Raw genomic sequence first — 17,633 nt, 5'->3', positions numbered from 1 at the left:
TGTTATGTGCATCCTGGGGCTTGAATTGAAATTCTCATGCTTGGGCAGCAAGTCCTTTACCAACTAAAGATAGTATTTGGCTTATGTGACCCATAAACAATCCCCTATCAAAATCTCTCTTTCTTTGTTTTTGCAGTCATCAACAAGATGTCTATAAAATTTATAAAGAAATAAGAGACCTAGAAGGCCAAAACAACGTGGCAAAAAAAAACTTAAAAACATAGTATAAGACTGTTGTTACCAAGAGAGTTTTGTACTACCATGATGAAGAATTGAGAGCATTTGTAGGTACCAGAAATAGGCTCTTACCCAACACAATCTTCCTTCCTCATCTTCACAAGAACTAGGATTGTAGGTGGGAGCTATGATGTCTAGTTAGAATCAGTAAGCCTGACAGATGACACCAAGTGTTGTCTTGGCTATGGTTTCTGTTATGGAGATAAAACACCACAACTTCAAAGGAAAAGGTTTATTTGGCTTGCATATTCTTGATCGCTATCTATTGAGGAAAGCCAAGGTAAGAACTGATACAGAGGCCATTGAGAAAGTTAGCTTTCTAGGTTATATCTCATGGATTGCTCAGCCTGCTTTCTTATACAACTCAGGACCACCTGCCCAGGGATGGCACCACTCTAAACCCCACGTCCACATCAATCAGTAGTCACAAAAATGCTAAGAGACTTGTCCACAGATAATTTGGTAGAGGCATTTTTCTCAGTTAAGGTTTCCTCTTTCAAGTTGACATAAAAATGAGCACAAGATGAAAGTAATAGTCTCATTAATAATTGGTATTTCCACAAAGAACAATCATAAAAATTACTCAAAAACTGCTGCTCATAAATATTCTCAAGGCAGAGGCAAGAGGATTCCTGTGTTTGAGGCCAAGCTTGGTTTGTAAAGCTCTTTAAAGAACTTCAAAACCTGAGTAATAAGAGGATTAATCTAATTGAAAAAATAGCCAGGATTATCCACAAGTGTGTACTCAGGAGGCTGAGGCAGGAAAAAAGAATTAGTAAGACTGTGAAGAAACTGGATGCCACACATTGCTGGGAACTCACAAAATGGTGCATGTGCTTTAGAAAAAAGTTCTTTGAAAGAAACCCAGGCCTCACAACTAACCCCACATAATTCCAGTCTAAGGGGCAAGAAGCAAATACTTAATGAGGGCAAGCAAACCAGTATGGCCAGCAGCACTGTTCACACACCAGTGTCACCCATCAGAAACTAGAGTGCTACTTCACCACATTCATGCATGGGGTAATTTCCAAGCACCTGCTACGAAGTAGAGGCAGCCCTGAGACATTCAGCTAAATGAATGAAGCCGGAGGAAGGGTTGTATATATTGCATGGTTACATTTAAAATAAAGGCCCAGAATATATAAGGTATTAACCCCAAGGCTGGGTAGATAAAGGAATGGAGGAAAATCACCAAGTCGTTTAAACTGGTATGATAGAACTTGGCAGCCACTAGAAATGTTAATCACACAGTACTGTGAATGTACCAAGAACCACTGGGGTTTTTTGTGGTGTTGGGGACATGCCAGTACTGAGTTCTACTTCCAGTCCTCCATCACCCCACCCTTTGCTGACCCACTTCTGTTATTTTTCTAATTCTTTTTTACTAATTCTTTTTCCTCTTCCCAGCTGATCTTCTTTCTACCTTGTTATTATTATTTTTGTGAATGAGTTGCATATGGTAGCATACCAGAGCCTAGGCACCTTATTAGTGCTGCCAATACTTGAGCATTGAAGAAACTGTATTTTCTTCCCCAGCAACTGTTAACTGTAAATCCTCAAGGAAAGGTGGGGCCTTATGAGTCCTCCCCTTTTAGTGACAGGATAATCTTGTACAGGGTTTACAAAGGAATTCATAGCTGCTGTGAGTTCAAGAGAGCACCTGCCATGTCGTGTCCAGAAGTCAGCAGTCCACAGTCTCTTACAGCCTTTCTGTGATGTTTTTGAGCTGTGAGGAGGGTGACATAGATGTTCTGTTTGTGGCTGAGCTGTCACTTCTCACTTGTTCTCTGCATTTTGACTAGCCTTTGCAAAAGCTAATCATTGTCCACAACAAAAACGAGATTTTCTGACTGACCGAAGCTGATAGTGGTTTAGTCTGCGGGTGTAATTATAGTTATCTTGGCCAGCCTGACAGATGGGCATCATGCCCATCTAACAAAGCAGCACAGTAGCTTTCTTATCAGAACTTAGAACTGCCTCAGCCACAGGTTTTGACCAGTTAAAGTTATTTCTGGGGCTGGAAAGATCTTGGTGGTTCAGAGGACCTGTATTCAGTTCCCAGCACCCACATAGCAGCTCACAGCCACCTGTATGTCACTCTTACATACACTCTGTTATGGCCTCTGTGGAAATTGCACAGATGTACATGAAGGCAGAGCACATACAAATAAAAATGAAATCTTAAAAAAAAAAAAATACATGTGTATGAGTGTCTGCAGAAGACAAAGATGATGTAAGATCCCCTAGAACTGGAGCTACAAATGGTTGTGAGCTGCCTGACATAGGTGCTGAGAACTGAGCTTGGGTCCTGTGAAAAAGCTATCTATCTGTCTGTCTGTCTATCTACCCATCTATATCTATCTAGTTTTTAAAGATTTGATTGCTGGACATGGTGGTTCACACCTTTAATCCCAGTACTTGGTAAGCAGAGACAGGCAGATAGATATATGTGAATTTGAAGCCAGTCTGTTATGCATAGCAAGCTCCAGTCCACCCAGGTCTACATATAACCCTGCCCCACCAAAAAAAAAAAAAAAAAAAAAAAAAAAAAAGTGGGCTGGAGAGATGACTCAGAGGTTAAGAACACTGGCTGTTCTACCAAAGGTCCTGAGTTCAATTCCCAACAAGCACATGGTGACTCACAACCATTTATAATGAGATCTGGCACACATGCAGGCAGAATACTGTATAAATAATAAATAAGTAAATAAATTTAAAAAAAAGTTAGTTGTGTTACATATTTTTAAAAGTGTATGTGTGAAATGATAACATAGTTACAACATTTTCCCTTTGACTTTCCTCCCTCCACAGCTCTTCCCATATACCCGCCTCCTTCTCTTTCAGTTTCATGGTCTCTTTTCAATAACTACCATTACATACATATATATGTATACATATATATGTATACATATACATTCCTAAATACATAAATACAACCTGCTCAGTCTGTATAGTGTTACATATGTGAATGTTTTTAGGGCTGACCATTTGGTATGGGATAACCAATCGGTGTGAGTATTCTCTTGCTCTCAGCATTCCTTAGTTCTTTGTGTAGAGTTGAGGCCTTTTTGGACTTTTAGTCTATATCTTAGTTGCCTCTTGAATAGCAGAGATTCTTAGGTTTGGTCCATTAGTGATGTTCCCAAGGTCTTGCATGTTCTGATTTTTTTAGTTGATATCATAATTTACCAATTCTTCAATCTTGTTGTTTAATCCCCAATATTAAGTCTCCTGATGGGTTACTTTACTTGCAATGTTTCAGTGAATGAATTTTTAGAAAGTTTTCTTTTTCACAATTTCCTCTCACTTCCCCCTCTTTTCTTAACTGGTGTTTATTGGGAGAGGGCCCAGACCGTTGTGAATGGTCCCACCCATTGACTCATGGTCCTTTGGCTTTATGAGAAAGCAGCCTGAGCAAGTCATGAGGAGCAAGCACTCCTCCATGGCCTCCACACCAGCTCCTGCCTCCAGGTTCCTGCCCGGTTTGAGTTCCTGTCCTGACTTCCTTCAGTGATGAACAGTGATATGAAAGTATGAGCCAAATAAGCCCTTTTCTCCCCAGGTTGCTTTTGGCCGTGGTGTTTCATCACAGCAATAGTAACCCTAACTAAGATATACAGACATGCACATCAAAAAACCCCTTTTTCTATTCTTCTCTCATATTATACATCCCAAGTTCAGTATCCCCTCCCTCCACACCTTCCAGGACATACACATAATTTAAGAAATTAAAAACCAAAAATTTACACAAAACATAATTTTTTTTAAAGATGTTTTGCGCTAGGGATATGCCTCAGTTAATGCTGTGCAAACGTGAGGAGATGGGTTCATATCTGCAGTACCGTTATAAAAAGCTAAGTGTGACAGTGTCGTGCACATCTGTAATTCCAGTGCTGTGTAGGCAGATACAGGAGGATCCCTGGTGATTTCTAGTTAAGCAGTGTAGTTGAATATCTCACTGCTCAAAAAATAAGATAGAAAGCAGTTGAGGAAATCACATGATGACCACTCTGATTTCCACACACAGGCTAATGCATATATATATTCACACACATATACAAAGAAGTGTTTTGTTTTTCTTTTAAGTTTTTCTCTGTTAGCCTTGAGTGTCCTAGAGCTCAGTCTGTAGACCAAGCTGTGTTTTGTTTTTCAAGACAGGATTTCTCTGTAGACCAGGCTGGCCTCAAACTCAAGATCAGCTTGCCTTTGCCTCCTGAGTGCTGGGATTAAAGCCATGTGCTGCTGATACTGCCACCCAGCACACTGTTTTTAGAAGCTCTACTTTATAATTATTTAAACATCTGCTTTTTCCTCACCTCCCATCTTTGCTTTTTTGCTTTCTCTTATATAAAACAGATGACTTGCTGGGCATTGGTGACACTCAGGAGGCAGAGGCAGGCAGATTGAGGCTAGCTGGGTGTACAGAGTTCCAGGACAGCCTGGGCTACACAGAGAAACCTTGTCTTGAAAAATCAATAACAGGGAAAAGAGGGTGTGGGAAGAGGAGAAACAAGTGACTATATTTTACTTAACCTATTATTTTCTATTGAATATATGTATGTTTATATACCTCTGTGTGGCACATGTGTTCGAAGTAATCTGAATGTACTTGTTAGATTGGATCTTATTTTTATGCTGCAAACCATAATAACCAGCAGTTTTTATCCACATATTCAGGAGTTATCCTGTTTGTTTGTTTTTTTGTTTGTACCAGAAGGGTGGTGCTAACAGGCAGGGCATATGTCTTGGAGACTGGCCCAGATGTTTTGGTGTTTTGTTTTGAGGAAGGGTACTATTTCTATATAGCCCTGTATAGCTGGAACTTGCACTATATGTATGTATTTATGTGTGTGTGTATGTATGTATGTAGATCAGGCTGCCTCAAACTTGGGAGTGACTGTTCTGTCTCTTGTCTCTTTGAGTGCTGGGATTATACCTGGTTCAGATAAAATTTTATAATATTTAATTCTTCTTCAGCTTTTTATTTGAACATGGAGGATTGTTTTTCCTATAGTAAAAGGGAACAAGGAAAATTTTTAGCAAAAAAAAAAAAAAAAATGATGTGCCTATTCATTACATTTTTGGTTTTTTTGGTTTTGTTTTATTAAGACAGGTTCTTACTGTGTAGCCCTTGCTGGTTTAGAATTTGCTGTGTAGAACAGGCTGGCCTCAAACTGCCTGCCTCTGCCTACCAAGTGCTTGAGAGTAAAGAACATGTACCATTCCTAGCCTTTATCATGGTTTTGTGTGTGTGCGCGCGTGTGCATGTGTGTGTATTTTGAGACTAGGTGTTAGTATATAATGTAGCCTAAGCTGGCCTCATACTTGAGATCCTTTTGCTGAGTCCTGGGGTTACAGGTGTGTGTCATCACACCTTGCTTATATCAGTTTTTTACATGTTTACTGAATGTCGTATTGTTACCTCATAGAATGGAGATGTATGCATTTCAATTCTTCATCCGCCTGTAGATGACCCACAGAGTGGAGAACTGCCCTCTGAAAGGTGGAATCCTACTCAGAATGTGAGGTAAGGTGTTATATAAGAAATGATATTAACTATGTTTTGTTCTGCTTTTATTTGTTTGTTAGTTGGTTCATCTTTTTGAGACAGAGTTTCTTTTTGTAAGCCATGGCTGTTCTGGAACTCACTAGACCAGGCTGGCCTTGAACTCACAGAGATCTGCTTGTCTCTGCCTCCTGAGTGCTGGGATCAAAGGCTAGCACCACTACCACCTGGCTATTTTTGAGACTGCCCTCAAACTCCTGGGCTCAAATAAACCTCTTACCGCAACCTCCCAAATACACAGGTACTACAATCACCTGCTACTTGAATCTCTCTTTTTTTGGCTGTTGGGGCATGTCTCATTCTGTTTGCAGAATCTTTTTGTGTTTGATAGCTTTCTCTCTAGCCAGAGCATTGGTTTTGCTGGTGATCAGAGAGCCAAGGAGTGCTGCAGAAATCACATCACACAACAGACCTAGAATAAAAGATTTATTGGAGGGTTGGGATGGTCCCCTCTGAGTGGGGATAAGAGGCTGTGATGGCTCGGACTTTACAATGGGGTATGAAGCATGGATATAGGGAAAATACAGAGCAGTGCTGACAGTGGAAATAATTGCGTTGGCCTTAGTAATGACAGGTCACATTATTCTGTGTTGACAGTCATTTTGAAGTGTTGACTCAAACTGAGCAGTGGTAGTTGGAATTCTCACTTCCCTCCAGCAGATTCTTCCTCTGACATTAAATTTTACCCTTCCTTAGATCCCACAACCTCTCTGTTTAAATTATTTTTTAAATCTATGAATTAATTGGGTTCAAATGTATGTCCTATAGCTTGAGTTGTTGAGGTCAGAGGTCAAATTTTGCAGACATCAATTCTCTCTTTCCGTTATGTGGATTCCCAGAACCCAACTCTGTTCATCAGGCTTGGCAGCAAGCTCCTTATTTGCTAACCCATCTTGCCAACCCCACTGGGGTTATTTTGAAGTACTTAGTCATACCCAACTAGTTCTAGTTTTGGTAAAGTAAGAAATAAACATTTTGGACAGTGTGGTGTTGCACTCAGGAGGCAGAGGTAGTCAAATCTATGAGTTCGAGGTCAGCCTGGTCTACACAATACACGTGGAGCCAGTGCTATACAGTAAGACCTTGTGTCTGGAGAAAAAAAAAAGAAAAGATAAAGATTTTTGTTGCTTCTATGAGGCACGGTTACTCTCTGTGTAACCTAGGCTGGTCTTGAACTCCTGTGATAGTCCTGCCTCAGGTATTAGCCATCATGTGTGATAACAAATAAGACTTATCTGTGGTATACCAGTGTTCTCTGGTTTTAACATACTCAAGGTATTAGGTTTTATTACTCTTTAACTGTAATGGTCAGAGGTACCTTTAGCATTTCTGGCTCTCTGATCTGAAAGCCTGGGGCCATACTTCCCGTGTTTTTGAGAGCCAAGCAGAGTTGCTGGGATGGCACCTGTTGTTTGACTACTGCTGCTCAAGGTCTGCTCAAGCTAATCTGTCTTCGCTGTCAAATGTAAAGTGACTTTTGCCTGTAGGGAGAAATAGCTGCTTGCTCTATATGTGTATCAGAACCCATCCACTTTATGTAACGTCATGTTTAATCTTAATGCTGAGTACATGAAAATAAGAATTATTTTAAACATTTTATTAAAATATGTTCTAATTTGTTGTTTTGAGCCCTGGATATTAAATACTGTGTATAGGAGCTAGCTTTATTAGACTCTTAAGTACCGAAAGTTATGGAGTTTTTTAATTCTTATTTAAGTTTATTCAAGTGTTGAGGAGGCTGCTTGAGAGTTTGCCATGCTCTACTTTCCAAATACGAGAATATAATTAAATCAACAGTGTACTTTGCTTTTTTTTGGTTACCCATGGTCAACTGTTGTGTGAAAGTTTTAAGTGAGAAATTCCTAAAAACAAAAATTTTATAAGTTTGAAATTGCACCTCTCCTCCTTGTGTCCTGACTGTGTATTTCATACCCATTAGTCACTTAGTGGCTGTCTTCTTTACCAGTGTTAGGTACCACTATATTGTGTGAAAAGGAACTTTATTTTTCTTGGCCCCTAACACTGTGAGAAGGCACAGCTTAAAGGAAGCACGCAGGCCTGCTTTCCTCAGAGGAAGGAGGAAGAATGCCTGGTCACCTGGAGTGCTAGAGAGATCAAACCACTGGTGAGCCTTTGCTCAGTCTATTAGGAGCATTCTCCCCCAAATTCTTAGAGGTACTTAGGTCATAATCCTAGGCTTTGCCTTTCAGTGAATTCAGTGAATAGGACTCATTTTATGAACAAGGCCCTGAGTACTGTTTCAAATCAATAGAATGCATTCTTGTAATAAAGGTCTCAGGTACTTTGGTGTACAGATAGTGATGCTGTAGACCAGAAGGCCTTGAACTCACACATATCCATCTTCCTCTGCCCCTCAATGCTGGGGTTAAAGTCCTGTGCCATACCATACCCAGTATGGGTCTCATGTGGTTCAGGATGGCTTTGAACTTATTAGCTGAGGATCTCTTTGAACTTTTGAACCTTCTGCCTCATCCTCCTTCTTGCTGGGATTACAAGAATGCAACACTGTGCCTGCTTCTGTTATTTCATAGACCTAGTTTATAGGATAAACATCATAGAACTGTGTTGTTTGCCACTTGCTATTCTCCAGAGATAGATATCACCTGCTTGGAAGCTACGCCCAAGGATAAGGGCTACTTTTCATAAAAGTTTTAGAGGGTTTATTGAAATTTCATCTCTCTCTCTCTCTCTCTCTCTCTCTCTCTCACACACACACACACACACACACACACACACACACACACACCCATCCTGATTGTCCTTTGAAGTATGCGTGTGTGTTTATTTCTCAGGGCTAGTTGACACCATGGGCCTTGAAGAAATGGTGTCTAAAGCCCTGGTGCTATTTCTTTGTAGGCTGAGTGCTAAATCAATGTTTTTCTGCTCTGAGAGAAGAAGCTTCTCTGAGAGAGTGCCTGGAACAAGATTTTTAATCATGACACTCTTTTCCTGGATGCTGTATTCCTGCTATTTACCAGGGATTGAAAATATTTTTCCTTGGAATGGTTGTGGTGCCACACAGCTTTAATCCTAGCTCTCAGGAAATAGAGGCTGGCAGGTCTCTGTGAGTTCAAGACTAGCTTGATCTACATAATGAGTTATAGACTACATAGTAACATCCTGTCTTAAGAGAGGGGAGAGCTCTTTCTCCTAACACAGAAACATATTTTCCTGCCTTTATGCAGGTTTGCTTTGTTGTGCAGAGGCACTGGCATCATGCCGAGATCCTTGTGTAAAAGTTCAGTGTTTGGCATTTGCTTTGGAACTGGCTGCATGGTGAGTTTCTAGAGGTCATGCAGGAACTGGACCTCGTCTGCTTGGCATCACCTGGTAGTCTTTGAGAGTGAAGTCAGGAAAGTACCACCTCGTGACTTACAGCAATAAATTGTCAGTGTTCAGCAGCTTGTCTGAGTAAGGGGATTGGGCTGGAGTCCAGCTTATTCTGTTATCAATTATGGCCGCTGCATGGCACTGGCACCATACTCTCATGTTTTCGGGATTCTTACGCTTAGCTCTGTGACTGTTGAGCATGCAAGTTGGCGTATTCATAAGGTAAAGTTGTGTACAAGAGGGTTTTTGTGACCTAAAGAGTATAAAACCTTTAAGAGCTGAAGTCTGTACAGTTGTAAGAATTGACTGGAACAGTAAGCAAGCAAAAAAAAAAAAAAAAAAAATCCTGTTGTTATCCACTAAAGTTTGATGGTTTTACCATCTCTGAAGGGTAGCCAGACTCCTTTCTGGAAGACATTCAGACACCCTGTGAGGATAATGGTGTTGAGTGGTCCTTGTCTCCTACTTGTGGGAAAAACAAAACCTGCCCTAGTTCTTTTTCTGTCTATAGCCAAGCTAAGACCTACAGAAATCTGTCAGAAGCTGCTTTCATCACAGGTATACTGTGAGACGCATCTCCAGAACTATTTGTTATCCCTCCTTTTTCCTGTAGGAAAGTGGTTGTTCTGGATGGCCCTAACCCAGCAGCCACAGTTGAATATGGAGTTTCTTCTATCCACTGAAAGGGCAGGCAGCCAGGGTCTGCTACAGCATTTGCTGCAGAATAGGCACAGCTACGGGGGATGCTGCAGGCACACTACACTATCCCTAGGATTCTCTTAAACCCCACTTGTGGCCAGGAAGATGCTATTTGTTCCTTTGGTTTTTCCGTATTGAATACCAGTGACCATTACCATTAGTTAGCTCAGGCTGGCTAGGAATTTGCTATGTAGCTCAGGTTAGTTTCAGACTTAAAACTCCTTATCATACTGCCTTTTCCTTCCAACTGCTTGGTGTGTGCTGCCATACTTAGCTCTGTGAGTAAAGGCACTACCTTGTAAGCAGGCAGTGTAAGTTCCATCCCCAGAGCCCACAGAAAGGTGGAAGGAGAAGACTGATGCTGTATTATGCATGCAAACAGACACACTTCATCCAGTCATAAATTTTGTTTTGTTTTGTTTTTCAGGACAGGGTTTGTCTGTGTAGCTTGGCTGTCCTGGACTCACTCTGTAGACCAGTCTGGCCTCTGTAGACCACCTGCCTCTGCCAATGCTGGGATTACAAACGTGTGCCACTGCACCCAGTCAGTCATAAGTCCTTTAAGTTACTTTTTTTGCTTACTTCTCTGGCTCTGAGTTTGATCCTCAGAAGTGTGCCCACCACAATCTTATGTGGGTTTTGTAGTTGCTGCTGCTGCTGTTTCTGAGACAGGATCTTTCTACATAGCTCTGGCTATCCTAGAACTCGCTATATAGATCAGGCTGGCCTTTCATTCTTAGTTTTTAAACTTTGTATTTTCATGCATTTAACTCGGGAATCCTTGTTTTTGCATCGTGTCATAGGAATACACCAACAATAGTCTCAGCACTGTTCAGTGGGAACTACTGAAATGTCTTAGTTGATTTAGCAGCATAAATAAAAACTGTTTGTAATATGTGAACCAGTTAAACCATGGCCTTTGCCATGTGTTGCCCTGTTTCCCCAGTTAGAACTGGATGTCCTCTTTTAACACCCCTCCATGTTGAAACATGCAGTGAAGACAGAGTTTTAACTGGGTTATCTTCTAGTGCTACTGTCTGCCTTTTCAAAGGATCTATTCTAATTAGCAGAGTCAGGGTAGAAGATGAAGCTAATACAAGTGGTAGCAGTAGTATATGGAGTTTACTTCTGGCAAAGAACCAGATTATACTTAGCCTATTTACAAATTTCTGTGTTAAGCTTTAGGTTTTTAAGAATGAGCTCTCTTTTTGCTTTCCAAATGCTGTTTGGGATATATATGTAGACTGGGGAGGGATAAAAACAAAAAACAAAAACAACAACAAAAAAAACCAGGCTGTTTTTTATTTGTTCGTTCATTCATTTATTCATTCATTCGTTCTAATTATAGTCAGGTCTCACTATGTAGCCGTTGCTGGTTTAGAAGTTTAGACCAGGCTGGCCTTGAACTCACAGTGATCCACCTGCCTCTGCCTCAGAGTCTGTACCACCATGCCCATGTGTTCTGAGACTAGCTTACTTTTTGCATGTGTTTGGGTACATGTGTGTAGGTATGGATGGGGGTGGGGGATTTTTAACTATCGAGAAAGTTTTCTTTGAAAAGGGCTTTGTGTGATTGAGAACAATTACATGACAGACGCTCTGTCCTTGCCATAACATTAGGAAAAAACTTCAGCAAATTAAGCATGTCATTCCAAAAAGAAAAAAACAAAAAGAAACAACAACAAAAAACATGTTATTCCCACTTCCCTCCCTGCCTCCCTCCCTCAGTTAGTTGTTTGAGATAGGACCTCACTCACTAGCTCAGGCCAGGCTGCCTCAGCCTGGCGAGTGCTGACGTCACAGACTTTCACCGCTCTGCCTAGCTTAGTAGCCTCCTGACTGCTAAAAAACAGTTTTTTAAAAAGATTGCTTTTAAGTGTGTACTTGTGTATTTGTCTGTGGGTGCGTGCGTGCAACCAATGAGGCCAGAGGCTTCAGACCGCTGGGAGCAGCCTGATGTGGGTGGGTGGGCACTCTCTTACTGCATCAGCTGTCCATCACCAAAACAAATTGCAGATCTTTAAAATGTATTTCTGTTCTTCTCATACAGTATATCCCAACCACATTTCTCCTTGCTCCATTCCTCCCGCGTACCTCCCCTCTCTACCAGATGCACTCATGCACACACATGCACATACCTGGCTCTCCCCAGAAAAGAGCAAGCCTCCCAGGGACAAAAACCAAACAAGGCATAAGAAGATAAAATAAGACCAGGCACAAAAAAACCCGTACCAAACCAGTAGGAGAAAAATGGTCCCCAGAACAGAGATACCACACCCCCACTGCCAGGGGTCCACAAGAACACCAAGCTACACAACCATAACATATATGCAGAGGACCCAGCTCAGAGCCACGCAGGCTTGTAGTGGTCGTATCAGTCTCTGTGAGCCCCACTACACCCCACTTAGTTGATTCTGTGGGCCATGTTGGTGTCCTCAACTTTTGGTTCCCACAGTTACTTCTTCCTCACTTCCATGGGGTTACCGAAGGAAAGGACTTAATGGAGACATCCAACCTGCGCTCTCTCTCTCTCTCTCTCTGTCTGCCTCTCTCTGTTTGATTGTGGGTCTCTGCGTCTCTGGAACTTTCGAGGAGTTGGCTCTCTTCCTCTGTCATGTTCATCTCAGGCAATCAAACTCAGGTCATCAATCAGATTTGGTTGCAAGTCCCTTTACCTGTGCCATCCCACCAGCCTCTGAAGATATAAGTCATCAGACGCTATAACCTCAAATTTGTATCAGATATTTTAAGGGAGAAAAAATTTTAAACTGACGCTTAATTTCTTAGAACCTTGTACTTCTGGCTATGGATTTTTTTTTTTTTTACCACGGACTCTTCTCCTTTCCAGGACTATCCTGTTAAGTGTAATCTCACTGCTTAATGAGCCCAACACCTTTTCTCCAGCCAATGTGGATGCTTCAGTTATGTTCAGGAAGTGGAGGGACAGTAAAGGAAAAGACAAGGAATACGCTGAGATCATTAGGTAAGGCAAACCATGTGCATTCTGGAGCTAGGGGATTAAATTCAAATTTTAATGCCCTGTTTACTTTAAAACAATTTCTCAATTAGATTTATGGAGTAGTCACTAATGAACTTAGCTTTTGAAAAATAACCCACAACAGAAACATAAACAACAAAAAGTGAGCTCACTAGAAAGTAGTTCAAAACTTGTGGTATTTTCTGTTTTGGTTGGTTGGTTGTCTTGTGGGTGTTGTGGGGACCAGGTTAAGCCAGGCTAGCCTTGAACACAGGGCCAGCTTCTGCCTCCCAAGTGCTGGGATTACAGTATACATCACCATGCTGTGCCATTGGAGTGAATGATTTACAACAATAATTGCAGGTGGTTGGTTCATGTAATGTTACAACCCTATAGAGGCCACAGGAACATCCGTATGCAAGGCCTGGCAGCAAACTAAAGCTTGAGGAAAGTGGTATCATGCTTTCAGTTTCTCCAGCAACCGTCCCACAATCTTGATGGCTTCGGAAAGCTTTTGGAAAGAAACTATTCTAACTTATACACACTCAACATTTGCTGCACACCTGTTATCTGCCACCTCTGGGTAATGAAAAAGACCGAGAAAGCCAGGGCTTCTGATCTGATACAGTGCACATTCTGAGGGAGGTGATAACTGAGGGAATTCCTGGTAGGCATAAGCAGGATGTGTCAAGGCTGAGACTGTAACGTTCTGGCAGCCTCCCATGTGGATCACTGCTCGGCCCGTAGCTCACTTGTATTAGTACTCCATGCCCTGGGTTTGATTCCCAGCACCTGCTGCAAGCCTGAACACACATATGAAGCCAGCAGTGTTGATGTTTCTGATTCTCCCACTCTTAGCAGGAGATGGGAGGCAAAAGACAGGAGATTGCAGATGCTTGGTGGCTTGCTGACCTGACCCATGCAGCCATGAACAAGAAAGGCTGAAGTGTCAGGCAGGGACCCCACCATGACACCTGATGGCTCAGAGCTCTGCTGTGGTGCCAGGTGTCTGCTGTCTGCAGGGTGGGATGTGATCAACAGGAACCTTGATCATGGTCAGGTTTAAGTCTGTCTTCTACGGTTTTCTACACCAAGTACGATGGCCTTTGCTCATAATCCCAGCACTAAGGAGAGAGGCAGGAGGGCTTAGAGTTGAAAGCCAGTGTGAGTTAGGGTGAAACCCTCTTGAAACAAAAACACAGACCTCCATAAAATTACTGTTGTTATCCTCTGTTCAGGAAACAAGTCTCAGCTACTAAGGCTGAAGCAGAAAAGGATGGAGTGAAGGTCCCCACAACCCTGGCAGAGTACTGCATCAAAACTAAAGTGCCTTCCAATGACAACAGCTCAGATTTGCTTTATGACGACTTGTATGACGACGACATTGATGATGAAGATGAGGAGGAAGAAGATGCCGACTGCTATGATGATGATGATTCTGGGAATGAGGAGTCGTGACATGTTCCTTCAGTGCCCCTGTACTGCCCTGACGTCTCAGGCCAAAGGGAAGGGAGCAAGTGGGGATCTACAGTGGCCCCTCAGCAAAAACTTACTCATGGGGTAGGGAAAACAACACAGCTCCTGCTGACCCTTCCAGATCTCAGCTTGCTCCTTTTTATGGACCTTTAATGGAGAGAAAGTACCCTCCACAGAATGTCTGAATTCTTGCATTCTTTACCCTTCCATCACTGTATTGATTCTTTTTAAAAAAACAGCCACCACCCCTCAAACTCCCACCTCACTTCATCTCTGCAGAATGTTCACAGCAAAACACGTTTGTCTCTTTTTACATTCTTGAAGAATTAGCCTGTCTAAGACATTGTGTTTGAAGCTGGGGGCCCACTGGGAGTCCGCAAGTGCTGCATATATTGGGTAGCAAAAGAAAATGGGGGGAAAACACACACAAAAAAAACAAAAACAAAAAAACAACAACAACAAAAAAAAAACCCCACAAAACAAACTTAAAAAAAAAAAGCCGATTTGCCAAGGTTTAGCTGCTCCTTTATATTAGTGCGTGTGCATTTGTCCAGCCCTGTGGTGGTGAGTTTCGTTTTTCCCTTCCTAAGGCTGGGATGCGGGGGCATCAGGGACTTGCTCTTGCTAAGTCTAATGAAATGTGCTGCCTCTATGAGATCGTCCCAACATGGAGGCTGCAGCTACTCCGAGGAGAGAAATCAGATTTTGTTTTTTGGAATTGATTGGGATCTAAAGCCTGAAATAAATATTCATACTTTACATAGAACCGAGCACTTGGTTGCTATTTATTTTAAAGGTAGGATAACTTTTTTTTTTTTCCACCAGAGAGTGGAACAAGTGTGTGTGGGGGAAGTGGAGGTTAGTGCATATTGATTTTTGGTTATGAAAACAAAGACAAGATCATACCAGTTTTGGTTGGTTCTGTTGAGGGGGAGAGTGAGAACTGCTGGTGGCCACTGCTGGAAAGGAAGTGTCTCAGATACTCTCACAGGAGGTTTTTCATTTTCTTAAGTAGCTACTTTCAATCACTCAGTATTAATCCTAGGTTGAGATTTTGGTTGTAATTGAGCTACTTATGCTGATAGTGATTATTGTGGATGTGTGTAACTTGGGACTAATTGGATATGATCTGGACTTCTCTCTCCTTTCAATGTACCTCGGCCATAGAATGCAAGCAGAAGTTGTTCTTGGAGCTCCCCCACCCGGCCCTACTTATCTCACTTTAGCAGGGCCCCAGTTGACAATTTCTAGTCTAGGCAATTGCTGCAGTTTTGTTTTCCAGGTGTCAGTCACACTCTGCTCCATCAAGATCCTATCTAGCGCCTTCAGATTTGAAGCGGGTTTCTGCCCCTGGCTTAGCAAACTGCTCTAACCAGGCTTCAGAAGGCTAGGGCCCTTCTTTATCCTCAGATCACAGCTCAGAAAGAACCAAAGGGCAGACAGATCTCTACTGCAGAGAAGCTGACTCTTCCTTCTTCATGGCTCCTCCTTTCTGATCTCAGGGTTTTCATTCACTCTTGAAATTCTCCTGAATGAATGCTGTTTCTCAGCAGTTCTCTGGCCTCTTAAAAGTTTGGTCTGTTATTTATCTCCACAGGGCGGGGCTGTACCTGAGTCTAGTGGTTGGGAAACACAGCTGCTGTGTGCTGTGTTTCCCAGGGGGAAAGCAGCCCGATGCTCCCAGATGGCCCGCAACCTGCTGTGAGTCCCCCCCTCCCCCCCGCTCCCACCCCCCCAAGTTGACAGCTGTAGTTTGGTCTTTCTTACTCTCTTGGCACCCTAAAACTAAGCCTTTCGGTGCTAAAGCACCTCATTCTAGGGCATGCTACTATCTTGGCCCTGTGGGCCTGCTGGCCTGTGTTGCAGGGGAGCTAGAGCCAGCCTTTGAAGGGGGTGTGGTCAGTTCTAGCTAAGGCAGACACTGCATGCTGACCCATATGCAGGCTCCCGAGAACATGCCCTGTGCACTTGAGTGTGCAAAGTTTCTCTTTAGAGAGTAGATGGAGTGGGTACAAGTAGAACCTTTGAGCACAGTTGTGCTGGTTACTTGGTATGAAAAGAACAAGATTCCTCTTTAGTCTAATCAAGGCCTCACTGAATGAATGTTCCTGAGGCTGAGTGGAGAAAGTATATCATCATGATTCTGTTGTTGCTTCTCTCAGTCTCACTTTTTCTTACCATTCCAGAATTCTGTTCGCCACACAGTACTTTTCAGCTCCTCCTCTGTTCTCTCCTGCCCACTCTTTGCTGGTTCCCTTATGTTTGATCGTGTCCAACGAAGGGACATTGCCCTCCCCCGCCCGCATTAAGGTTTACACTTACAGCTGAAAAGATTCAGATGCAATTTCGACTGAAACCAGCAGACACACCTGACTTTATAGTTTTCTTAAAAATGTAGACGGTTTTTCAGTTTAACTTATGAGAAGTTTTGTGTTGACCTCCCCTTTAGTGGTTTATTTTGTCTTTTTCTGCCCATCTGTCTAATAAAAACATGAAATTAAAAAAAAAATGCCTGTATTGCTACTTCCCCATGGGCTAACCCTACCCCATGTTAAAAAAACAAACAAACAAACAAAAAAACCATCTCAGCTAACAAGTTAAAAACCACAATTTGGGCTCTACTGGCCTTTTTTCTCACTGCCCTCTTAACAGAGATTCAAAGGCAAAGCCATTTAATTTGCCCAAAGGGTTTTGCCACCCTAGACAGATACTTTATGTTCACTGTTAGCAGGAGTGGAGTGAGGAAGCACATCGGGCATCAGCCTACCTACTCAGTGAATGACAAAGTTCCTGTTTCAGTTAAGAGACTTTCCTTCTGGCCAGGATGCTAAGCTACAAGTGTCTGATATCCTGTCCCATCATTGTGATCCCCAAATCCCCCCAAACTGGAGACGTTAAAAGACTGCTTTAAAAAAGGGAGGTGGCCCACATGTAGCTATGACCAGCTTCAAACTGGCTAATCCCTGTGCCTTCTCAGGAGTGTGACCACGTGAAGCATTTTCAATGAGATGTGCTCCCTTTACTTACGAGCCTGGTAAGAAACAGTGATGTGGCGGTGAACATCGTCTGTACCCAGTCCCCAACTCAGTTTACAGACTGGAGGGACAGGCACAGGCAGCTCTTGAGCCCTGGCCCATGGCTTCTTTCCAGACTAATAGTTAGGGTGGGACAGCAAGAGCCTGGTACTCTTGTTCTCTGGCCCCTGGTCCTAAAAGGCACGTAAACAGCCTAACCCTGAAGAAGGAAGAATACAGCAATCCGGGTGGACATCTGTGTGAGGTAGTGCCTCCAAGTCATCCCTTATCCACAGCACACACAGACCCAGCA

General features: G+C 42.5%; 1 protein-coding gene across 1 annotated transcript in view; it reads left to right on the top strand.

Moving 5' to 3' along the window:
• Ube2r2 (ubiquitin conjugating enzyme E2 R2) overlaps window positions 1-15,204 on the top strand; it is a 54,375-nt gene extending 39,171 nt beyond the window's left edge. Inside the window, exons 3-5 of the mRNA XM_055618593.1 lie at window positions 5,667-5,764; window positions 12,702-12,836; window positions 14,069-15,204. Coding sequence (XP_055474568.1) covers window positions 5,667-5,764; window positions 12,702-12,836; window positions 14,069-14,288 — 453 coding nt within the window. The 3' untranslated portion in view covers window positions 14,289-15,204. The remainder of the gene's footprint in view (window positions 1-5,666; window positions 5,765-12,701; window positions 12,837-14,068) is intronic.
• The last annotated feature ends 2,429 nt before the right edge of the window (window positions 15,205-17,633 follow it).

Source organism: Psammomys obesus, unplaced genomic scaffold (assembly GCF_907164565.1).
Source record: "Psammomys obesus unplaced genomic scaffold, mPsaObe1.curated_primary_1811, whole genome shotgun sequence".
NCBI lineage: Eukaryota > Metazoa > Chordata > Mammalia > Rodentia > Muridae > Psammomys > Psammomys obesus.
This window is presented reverse-complemented; position numbering and strand designations above follow the sequence as displayed.